Source organism: Acanthisitta chloris, unplaced genomic scaffold, assembly GCF_000695815.1.
Source record: "Acanthisitta chloris isolate BGI_N310 unplaced genomic scaffold, ASM69581v1 scaffold15781, whole genome shotgun sequence".
Classification (NCBI taxonomy): Eukaryota; Metazoa; Chordata; class Aves; order Passeriformes; family Acanthisittidae; genus Acanthisitta; species Acanthisitta chloris.
The window spans coordinates 1,382-12,704 of NW_008657770.1; the positions used below are offsets into that span (position 1 = coordinate 1,382).

An 11,323-nucleotide genomic window follows, 5' to 3' on the forward strand; every position below is an offset into this window, starting at 1 on the left:
TGGGCCCGGCGTCCGCCTGCCCGACCTCCTCGTCTTCTTCAGCAGCCTCAACAACGCCTTCGAGCCGCACATGGCCATCCGAGACGCCGCCAAGATGAACATCCCCACCGTGGGCGTGGTGGACACGAACTGCAACCCTTGTCTGATCACCTATCCGATCCCTGGGAATGATGACAGCCCCTCGGCCATGGAGCTCTACTGTAAGCTCTTCAGGATGGCTATCATCCGTGCCAAGGACAAGAGGAAGCAGAGTGAGGCCATTGAGGAGCTGAGGAGCAAAGCTGAGGGCAATTAGAGGCCTAGGGATGGCTCAGTGATGGGTGTCCTGCTGGGAATGACCCGGAGCACCGGCTGTCAGCAGAACTGGGCTGGTTGTGGAAGGGACCCCCCAGCTCTGCTGTGCATGGAGATACCACAATGGTCACAGCCATGGAGGGTCTTGAGCTCAAAAACAAATTGTCCAGAGCGTTGCAAGGGGAGGTGGAGCCAGGTCAGACCCTGGTCCTGTCCTTGGGTTTGTCCCTGTTGCAAGGAGGTGCCACTGTCCTGTGGCCTTCCCATTGCTGAGCTTGTGATTCACCTGAAACCACTTGTATCTTGTGCCTCTTCTTGGCAAATAAAAGGATTTATCTCTGTGATCCCTTTTTGTTTCTTCCGTTGTGAAATGGGAAGGGGAGTCTGCAGTGCCAGGGGAGTCTGGCAAGTGTTTATGGTCAAGAGATGGGAAGGAAAGGGGTGAAGGGTGTCCCCAATGTGGGGATGGTGCAGGGTAGCTGGTGCATCACGAGGCTGGAGAGTCCCCACTTTGTCCTGGGTCACACTTGGAGCCCAACCTCTGCCACCAGCAGAAGCAGGAGACTCCAGGGACAGCTGAGGAAAGAGAAATCCATCCCATAGCACACCCTGTGCCTCCATGGAAGGCCTTGAGGCAGTCCTGCAGCGTGGGGAAAAACCCTGGGCAGGTGTTGTCGTTCCTCACCCATGTCACATCCTGCATCTCCATCCCATGTCCATCCCATGTCCCTCCCATGTTCATCCTGTGTCCCATCCCTTGTCCAACCTGTGTCCACCTCGTGCCCATGCCTTGTCCATCCTGTCCATACCATGTCCCTTTTCTTGTCCATCCCGTGCCCATCCCCTATCCCTTTCCATGTGCATCTTGTATCCCATCTCTTGTCCATCCCGTGTCCCTTCCCATGTCCCTTCCTGTGTCCATCCTGTGTCACATCCCCTGTCCCTTTCTGTGTCCCATCCCATGTCCATCCTGTATCCTTTCCTGTGTCCCATCCCTTGTCCATCCCATGCCCATCCCTTGTCCATCCTGTGTCCCATCCCATATCCATCCCATGCCTATCCCATATCCATCCCATGCCCATCCCATATCCATCCCATGCCCTGCCCATCCCATGCCCATCCCATGCCCATCCCATGTCCATCCCATGCCCACCCCTTGTCCATCCCGTGAACATCCCATATCCATCCAGTGCCCATCCCATGCCCATCCCATATCCATCCCATGCCCATCCCTTGTCCATCCCATGCCCCATCCCATGCCCATCCCTTGTCCATCCCATGCCCCATCCCATGCCCATCCCTTGTCCATCCCATGCCCCATCCCATGCCCATCCCTTGTCCATCCCATGCCCCATCCCATGCCCATCCCTTGTCCATCCCATGCCCCATCCCATGCCCATCCCTTGTCCATCCCATGCCCCATCCCATGCCCATCCCTTGTCCATCCCATGCCCCATCCCATGCCCATCCCTTGTCCATCCCATGCCCCATCCCATGCCCATCCCTTGTCCATCCCATGCCCCATCCCATGCCCATCCCTTGTCCATCCCATGCCCCATCCCATGCCCATCCCTTGTCCATCCCATGCCCCCTCATCCCGTGCCCATCCCATGCCCACCCCGTGTCCTCCGGCGCGGCAGGGGGCGCTGCGGGGCTGATGCTCCGCTCGTGCCGCCCCCCTGCGCTATATAAAGCGCACTCAGCGTCTCTCTCGCCCTTTCGGCGGCGGCGGCAGGCGCGGAGGGAGCTGGCGCAGCTCCTCCTTGGCACCGACCCCGACCCGAGGCCGCTGCACTGCTGGCCAACAAATCATGTTGTGCCAAAGCTCCCCGAGAGTTATCCTTGAGCTCTCGGCCTCGCCGGGGCCGGCGGGAGGAGGAGGATGAGAAGGAGGAGGAGGAAGGTGATGTAACTGCGGGTGCAGCGGCCACGCTCAGCCACGCGGTGTGATCAGCCGGGAAGGACCCGCGGGAGCTCCGTGCGCTGCCACGTGGGAGTTGGGTATGGCATGAACTTATCAACAGCGATTATTAGGGTTAGTATTTATATATGTACTAATTTTCAAGGAGAAGAGAAAATTGAGGGATGCCTCAATTTTCTAATTCAGTAAGGCCTTTGAAGAGCAGTTCAGATGATGCCAGTTTTAACTGCATCAGGGGAAGGTCCTTCCTTATTCTTAACAAGGATATTTGAGGGAAGGTGCAGCAAAATTTCTTTGAAGAGCAGTTCAAGTGATGCCAGTTGTAACTGCATCAGGGGAAGATCCTTCTTTGTTCTTAACAAGGAAAATCGGAGGATGCCTCAATTTTCAGGGAATTTTATAACGATTCGAGTAGCTAAAATGAATCCTTAGAAAAAACTCATTCTGTTTTAATTCTTTCGTTTGCTGTTAAACGGTGCATTTCACACACACAAAGGAAAAGGTGGTAATGCAATTAGCTTATTGCTAACTGAATTTTTCCTTTATTTGTCTCTTTCCAGCTTGGCACCAGACAAAAATGAAGTGGCAAAGGTTGTGCACCTTCAGAGATGAAGGGTAAGTGATGCTTCACACACAGACTGCCCAAGCAACTCTCTAAGTACAGTTAATATGTCCATGTGCACCAAATGCTGCTTTCCAAGAGATGATGCAATCCTGTCCTTAAAAACACTGTAGAGTCATGCAATGGTTTGGCTTGGAAGGCACCTTAAAATTCATCTTGTTCCACTCCCTACAATGGGCAGCAACATCTTCCACTAGCCCAGGTTGCTCCAAGTCCTATCCAGCCTGGCCTGGACACTCAGGAGTGTAGAATCCACCCTTAAATACCTTTTATCATCTTTCCTGGGTGTTTCCCAACCTGCCACTGGCGTTGCAGGGATGGCTGCTGTGGCATCTCTGTGTCATTAGGTGGCAAGAGAGACAGGCTATGTTCTACGCTCGTTTGCTCTGCACCCCGTGAGCACTCAGAGTGATTGATAGCCTGACATGAGGAACAAACCAGCTGGTAACAAGATTTTTTTAATTGCCTTTAAGACATATGCATGTGATAGATTTATTTCTTCCCAATTCCTGTTGCCAGTGAACAGTACCTGTACGTCCAGGCTTTGGAGCAAGCCTAAGTATGTATTTTCCACTTCTTTTCCAGATGAAGCCACGTGCCTGGCAGCCCAGGAGGTGTCCCAGCCCCAAGGTGAGCCCTGGCAGTGTGAGGTCCCAGCACAGCCCCTGCCCCAGCTCGTGTTGCATTCGTGGCTGCAGTGCCACGTGTGTGTCATTCGGTGGCAGAGAGCAAAAGGCGATGTCTTCCCTGGTGCTCTGACCTCTGTGAGCTCTCAGGATTGCTCAACAACCTGACATTGAGTTACTGCTTTGCCTGGTTGGGTTTTTTTGTGGTGAAGGATGCAGCAGAGCTGACCCTGTTTCTACATGCCCTTATGAGGAATGGCAAACTCCAGTACTTTCTCCAGTAGCCCCAAATCCTGGAGATTTGCCCTCTCTGCATGTTAGTGTCATTAGAGGCCAGAGATGAAAACATTTCCTGTACCTGAAACTTGGAACTGCTCAGAGATGAGTCCCTTGGCCTTGTTTCCACACTTAGCCCTCTCCAGAGAATCACGGGAAGGTGGAGCAAAATTTCTTTGAAGAGCAGTTCAAATGATGCCAATTTTAACTGCATCAGGGGAAGGTCCTTCCTTATTCTTCACAAGGACAAATAGAAGTGACAGCTGTACTCCTGAAGTCTATTTTTACCCTCCACAGCCCTTCTTGACCTGTGAGATAACCTTGAGTGCTGCCTGGGAAGGGGCACCTTGACTTGTGCCCTTTCACAGGGGAAAGGGCACAGTTCTTGCCTTGGATAGCAAGAATTGCACCTAGGAGTAAAGATAGGGAAAACGGGTTTGGCTTGTTTCCAAAATATTGGCATGATTGGAAGCAGTTGGGTGTGGATTTAGCATGTGGAGGAAAATACAGCCTGAGGAAAGTTTGAGCAGAAGGTGCAATCAGCATCTCCTGAAATGAACTTTATAATGATGTTTGGTTTTGAGGTGAAGAAACACACACAAAACAAACAAAACCAACTCCATACCTGGGCAAAAACCCAAACTGAAGTTGTTTTTCCTTCTTACAGGTACTTTGAGAGCAGAGCTGAGCTCTGGAATGTGCTTGGAATGCTGAAGGTGGGTATTGGGTCATTTCTCTGTTACCAAAGCAGTGAGTATCTGGGAAGAAATCCTTGGCAATCTTAAACACTTCTGATTAACTTTATTTCACCTCCTCAAACTGCCTTTCTCAGCTCCCAAAGTGCCCCCTGTTAGGGGCAGCTCTGTCAGGGCAAGACATCTCCAAACAAGCTCTGGTGCTGCTGCAGTGACACAAAACTCTGCTGAAATGATATTTATGCCACAGATGTACAAGATAATGAGATGATGTCTTAGACATGATGGAGCAAGCAAGAAAAAGATATTTATCTTTTCTCAAGGCAATCTTTAATGCTAAAACCTGAAGTATTTTTACAATCCTTCTAAATTAACTTTAGGAAGTGCCACAGTGGAGTGGTTGGCCCTGTTTCCCAAGACAAGATCTCACTTGTCTCCTGCATCACGTACTGGCTGGTAACACAGCAGGCAAAAAGCAAAAACACAACTTAATTGAGCACAGTATGAGTTTTCAGTTGGTTTCTGCTGTGTTGATGTGCTGTCATGATGGCAGAGGGGCAGTGAGGGAGCACAGCTATCCTATAGCTGTGTCACTCCTTTCTGGGGGGATGTGACACCTGAACCTCTTCTGAAAACACCCAGAGAAGCTCTGGCCATGGAGAGAATGTGAAATTCTTGAGGCTTTACAGTGAGTAACAGACTCTGGCAGTGCTAAATGGTGGGAAATGTCCTCATTAATTGGGCATTAGCAGGGCCAGAGGTGCCACGAGCACGTGGGTGGCTGCAGAGTGAGCCCTTTGATTGGGGAAAGTCAGTGCCTCCCAGCACTGGCTTTGGAAAGGAATGCTAATGAGGTTGGGGTATGGTTATGCCTTAAGATGTGACTCTCTTAGTTAATTTCCTGACTTCTTTCAACCCTGAAGTCCATATCTGGGGGCTTTCATCAGGTTTCTCTCCCATCAGGGGTCCTGCATGGGCAGTGAGTGCTAATGAGCCTCTTTAGAACTTTGCTGTGTGAGGCACAGAATAACTTATCATTCTCCTACTCTAACAGTAGCTCTGAACCATCTTCCCAAACTGAGCAGTGCTCCTGGGCCAGGAATACTGATTTACTGCAAGAACACTTGGCTCTCAGCTGTGGAAGAGAAATATTTTGTGTGAAAATGGTTCTGAGAGAAGCTAAAAATCTTTCTGCACATAACTTAGCCCTTCAGCATTTAGAACTGCTTTGTGTCATGGCTTTGAACACTGGAATAAGCCCAACCTTTCCTTCCCTGCACTATTAATAGCTTGGCTCTGCACTGAGGTTGGCAAACTCATCCTGGACTTTTAGGGAGTGAAGGAATGGCCCAGAGCAGGCTCCAGCTATCCTGCCCTTAAATTAGCCCTTTCCTACACACTTCTGAGTGCCTGTGCCCAGGCAGGTATTTTTCCAAAACCTTTTTTGATGGAACAGCAGAGAATTTCTAAATTGGTCTGTGTCCCTGCCATCTGCCTCTTGTCACTGCTGTGGATCCTGAGGTTTGCAGGCAGGGAATACAGCAAGGGCAGGTTAGGATGTTCCCGTGGTTCAGGGAATGCAGCTGATGGGTGCTGAGGAAATCCCTCTCTGAAAGTTAATTCAGCCCTGATAGTGACTGTCCTAAACTGTATTTTCACTTCATGAAGTTTCTTATTTCCTCTGGGATGTGAAAAACCTTTGGACAATCCCAAGACAAATGAGGACAGCAGAGCCTGAGTGGCAGGAGTTAATTAGCTCTTTAGTATTGACATCACTGCTCCCTTTTCTTGGCTGTGTTTGAACTTGGCTGACATCCTGGTTCTTTTTTCTTTATTTGCAGATCATGCCTTGAGGTTCAGAATTCCTAACCTAACAACCAGGAGGAATCTGCTACAGCAGAAGAAGTGATAGGCAGCATCTGTGTCCTGAGATCTGAAGAGTCCCAAAACTTGATCATCTGTGTTTTCTCTACGTGGTTAAGAAGGATTTAAAATAAACCCTAAATAAAGATACCACCTCCATCAAGTCTGACATGATTTATGTTTGGGTATTTGTAGCACCCCAACTAGTGCTATTTTTTAACCATTCTAGGGTTTATTTATGGATCTGAGCACTGGGGATGGTTTTAGACTTCAAACAATGACATTTAGAAGTCTTTGCTGCTTATTTCCATCCCCTTGAGCACAAATCTGCTGTGCTGCAAGAGCAGCAGCATCCAGTGAGATCAGGTTGTCCTCCTGGCTTTGTTTCCAGCTGCTGGAGGAGCTGTGGGTGTTGGATAGTTTTGCCTTTACTCATTTCTCCCCCATATTCCAGTGTGGTTTGTAAACCCTGAGCACGTGGCTGCACACACATTGTGCTTTTCATTAGTGATGAGCAAAAACTCAGTGCTCTTCAGGGTGTGTGAGTCATGAGTGATTCCTGGGAATGTCCTGTGCCGTGGGATGTGTGGATTAATGATGTGATGTGACAGTTGTTGTCAGGAGTGTCTTTATTTCATAAAGCTGTCAGGGCCAGTTCTGGCATGTTCAGGGGCTCCTTGAAACCTCATAAATGCTCAGAGATTGATATATAGGAGGAAAAGGGCTTTCCCCACTTTTCCAGGTGTTGATCTGCTGCTTTAACACTGCTTTTTGGAAGGGAGCAGTGGGGTTTAGTTGGAATATCTGGACAAAATTGACTAGTAAATAACAGAGGGGAGTGTGAAAAATGGCTTTTCTGAAGACCTGAGGAGGGAATTTGGCATTGGCGTCGGATTCCTCTGCTAATAGCAGAAGGAAATTAATTTGCCAGTGGAGCTGGTTGCCATGGGGATGCAGGACAATGGATGAGGAGCTGTGTGGAGCCTCATTACTGAATTCCAGTCAGTTCCAGCTCTTACCTTCCCCACATGCAGGTGATCTGCACCTGCACTTAGGGCCCTGTCACCTTGGCAGCGTCCACACCCAATCCAGGGTGACTCTGAGGGGCTGAGGAACTTCTCACCCTTCAGAGAATCCTTATAAATGCTCAACCATTCCATGGATGAGTTACACTGCAAAGGCAACTCCTCAGCAGGGAGGGAGCTCTGCCAGCTCCATGCTGGATATGGAGCACTGCTGCCACCAGAAAAAATCTCTCCATAAACACCAGTGAGAGGTGATGCTGATCCTATGGCACTAACAGAAGGAAATCCTGATCTCACTCCTCAAAGGGCTCCTAAATTTGCAGCTGTGGCACTGCTGATTCCTTCCCACACTGTCAGGTGTGTTTTCTTCTGTGGTTGTACATCAGCTGCACAATCCACTAAGCAATTGCTGGCAGGAGAACCAGCACACGGTCCAGCAGCAGCTGGGAGCAGAACAACCTTGGGGGAGTTCATACAAGCTCTTCCTACCCATAGTTTTTAAGATTGCTATAATTGAGCATTTAAAGGAAACAACTCCACTTAGAGCTCTGGTAGTACATACACAGCCAAATAAATGTCTTGAGACCTGCTGCAAGCTTGCCTGGAAATTCATTTTAATAATGAGAGAAGCACTGGATTATTCTGGTATTAACCTTCAGCCTCTGCAGGGCAAGCCCAGCTTAGTTTTAGGAGAATTAAAGGGAGAGGTTGGTTTATCCCTGCCCTGGGTGTGGTGGGAAGTGACACACGGAGCACATTAACGGGTCAGAACTGTTCGTGTTTAGCCCTTTGCCTTTAAGCTATCCTTGGCCTCAGATGCTTCCAAAGCCAAGGCATGAGGGAATGGCCTGTGCTGTCAATTTGGGGGCAGGAGCATCCAGGTGGGAGCCTCACACAAGCCATGGCATCACTGTCAGGGTGAGGCACTTAAAAACAGAACCAAAGAACTGCCAGGATTCTCTGCTGCAGAACAGACTCCTTATCTGCTTCCTATGTTCCAGCTGCATCTGATGGCAGATGACTCAGACACTCAAGGAGAGACTTTTGAATAAGGAAACCTACCTTTTCCTCCTTTTTAGATCACAAACAAGCTGGTACTTAACAGGCTGCTGTTTGGCTATTGATGTACTGGTGTGATTCACGTAAAAGCTGTTTATTTACATTAGAGATGTTCATCAAAAGAAGATGTGACAAGTACAGCATGAATGATTCATTCCCATCGCTCGGCACTGCTTTCCTGTTAATCAAGAAACAGTTAGATGCATCCAGCTGGGCTCTGCTTCCTTATCCCTTCCCATGGCATCTTCCTCCCCCAAGCCTGTCCAGCCCGGTGTCCCAGCTCTGCAGCACTCGCCTGCTGACTGATTGATGATCCTGCTGGGAGTGGAAGTCATGATGCTTGGTTTTCCATGGAGAAAGGGCTGCAGCTCTGCTGAACTCCCTGTGCAGGGTGTATTTTTCCTTGGCGGGGACAGGATGGAAAAACAGGCCTTCAACCCTTGGACTTGGCTCCATGATTGCACATTCTAAACTCCAAGGCTGTTGCATCCCCCATTAGGAGTATTTGGTGTTTGAAATCTTCTTCCAGAGCAAGGTCTTGAGGTTGTTGAGCACGAGGGAGTGGTGCACTTCCATCTGGCTGGCCAGGCCGCTCAGGGTCATGCAAGTTCGGAGCTGCTTCTGCAGCTCTTCCTTCAGCTCCAGAGGTGCTCCATACAGCAAATAGTCCTGCAGCAACCCACACACCTTGGCCAGGTTGGGCTGCACCATGTCACTTTTGCACTGCTTCATGAGTTTGTCACACGTGGCCATGCAGTCCTGCCCGTAGGTGCAGTCCACGTTCTGCTCACAGTGACGGCCCTTGAGGAAACCTCTGATTGTCATCTCCGTCGCCACCTTCCTCAGGTTGACCATTTTGAAGTCGTACTTGTCATTGTAGCCCACGTTCCTGAAGTTGGTCTCACAGATGTAGAAGTTCCCATAGGTCCCATGGAAGATCTCCTCCACAAACTCCAGGAGGCCGATGGCGATCTTCGCCCGCCGCGGCCAGGCTGGAGCAAACCACTGGTGGATGAGTTGGTGGACAATCGAAGGCAGCAGCGACTGGAGGAAGGGAGGGACATCCACCCCATAGAGGGAGGTGTGGGGGATCTTCTCAGTGACATACAGGTCCCCACAGTGCCCCAGCAGCTTGGCAGTGTGCTCCTTCTCGTGCAAGGAGAACATGAGAAGAAACTCGTTGAGCTGAAGCAGCGCCCAGATGGATTTGGCCTCGGCTAAAGATACTTTCCCATCGTGGTTCACATCTGCCATGGTGATGATCCGGCTCACCAAGTCTGGAAGGGATGGCTGATCTCCCAGCTTGGACTGCAAATGGGACAAGAAGTGTCATCAGACCCTCATAGCTCTGTGTTCAGGTGTCATATCCCAAAACCAAACTGGGGGAGCAAAGAACTGAGCTGGGGAGAGGAGGAAACAGCCACTGTGCTCCAGCAGGTCCAGTGCCATAACATTGTGTGCACAGATTCAGCCCCAGCAGAATTTTAGCAGCCTCAGGGCTGCTCTAGGCCCAGCCAGGAACAAGGTTTTGGGAGCAAAGGTCAAGGACTGCTGCCACCTCACCCCCAGCCCTGACAGGGGTAAGTGCTGTGATGGTCTTGGCACTGCCAGGGCCACTTGTGAATCAGCTCTGCCCATGCCACGCACAGCCATGGCACAGAGGCCTCCAGGGTTGCTGCTACTGAAATCTCACACATAAGAACTCCTGGGAGAGAATGGAGGTTTTTCTCAGCTAATCCAGCACATGGCACAGAGCCCTGCCTGGCTCCCAGCAGCGTGTGGGAGAGTGTGGGCCAGAGATCTCCTTCAAGGGGAAGGAAAGGTATCCCAGGGAAGGAAGGTGGTATCCCACCCCCACAGGGTCACGCAGGACCCCCACACTGACCTTCAGGAAGTTGAGGAGCATTTCTTTGAACTCATCCATCGATGTCCCTCGTGTGGGTTTGTCAAAGAGCACCACATCCCTCCTGGGCACAGAGTCCGGGCGGCTGTCTGCCCTCAGGACTTCTCCAATGCCACATTTGATGATCACCTCCCTGTCCCTCCAGAGCCCTCTGTAAACCTGCAGCACAGGGTGGGCAACAGCAACAGCCAGTGCAGGGAACTGGGTTCTGGTTTGTTCTGGGGATGGGCACCAGGGTGGGGTGAGGAGCAGCAGGTGGATGGTTGGAGGAGGAATTTCCCAGGTGGAGGGGACACAGACTTACCTGCTGGGTGGGAGAGGAGGAGAGGCAGTGCTGGAAGAGGAGGCTGCGCTCCTCACACAGGTCCTTGCACGTGGAGCCAGAAATGATTCCTTTCTTGTACTGGTCACACTGGGGAGGGGAAGGAGAGAGAGAAATGCTCAGCAGGGGCAGTTTCGTGTTCACATGAAGAAGTCTGATAAATCCAGACTCATTCTCATAGCTCATGGATCACCTCAAGCACACAGGCTGGGGGTGTGTGACCCTCCCAGGCTCCTATGTGGTGCTGGCACAGTGTGCAGGTGGCTTTGGGTCACATGTGCACCTCACTGGTCATTTTAGCCAGTTCAACATGTTGGGATGGAAAAGAGCCTCATGCTCAGACTTTCATCAGGGAGATGTGCCAGTTACTAAGAGCCCAGCCACTTCCAGCATCCCCAAACTCCCCATCCACTGTTTTCCAAAGACATCTCAGCCCAAAATCAACTCTGCACTAAGCTCCGAACATTTCTACTGCCCCTTGGGAATATCTCAGTGCATTAGGCACAGAGGGCTGGGCTGGCAGGGACCCTTTGCACTGCTGCAGGGACAGCTCCTGTTGCAGATCCAGGGGTTAGGAAAGCTTCCAGGGCTGGAGGAGAGAGCAGAGTGGAGCTGGGTGAGGAAGAGGATGCAGAGGCTGAGAGCAGAGCAGCAGCCCCTGCTGTGAGATAGGCTGGCCCTGGTCCAGGCAGTGGCAGGGACAGGGACAAACTGTGG

General features: G+C 50.8%; 2 protein-coding genes across 2 annotated transcripts in view; one reads left to right on the forward strand and one right to left on the reverse strand.

The window, feature by feature from the left end:
• The window catches only part of MRPS2 (mitochondrial ribosomal protein S2), a gene marked incomplete at its 5' end in the record, with an annotated part of 1,496 nt that extends 1,201 nt beyond the window's left edge, over nt 1-295 (forward strand). The window contains one exon of the mRNA XM_009084855.1: nt 1-295. This exon is cut by the window's left edge and continues 237 nt beyond it. Within this exon, the coding sequence (XP_009083103.1) occupies nt 1-295 (295 nt within the window).
• Nucleotides 296-8,466: 8,171 nt separating this feature from the next.
• Nucleotides 8,467-11,323, reverse strand: part of FAM69B (family with sequence similarity 69, member B) — a gene marked incomplete at its 5' end in the record, with an annotated part of 4,881 nt that continues 2,024 nt past the window's right edge. The window contains 3 exons of the mRNA XM_009084856.1: nt 8,467-9,689; nt 10,267-10,443; nt 10,589-10,696. Of these exons, the coding sequence (XP_009083104.1) occupies nt 8,877-9,689; nt 10,267-10,443; nt 10,589-10,696 (1,098 nt within the window). The remainder of the gene's footprint in view (nt 9,690-10,266; nt 10,444-10,588; nt 10,697-11,323) is intronic.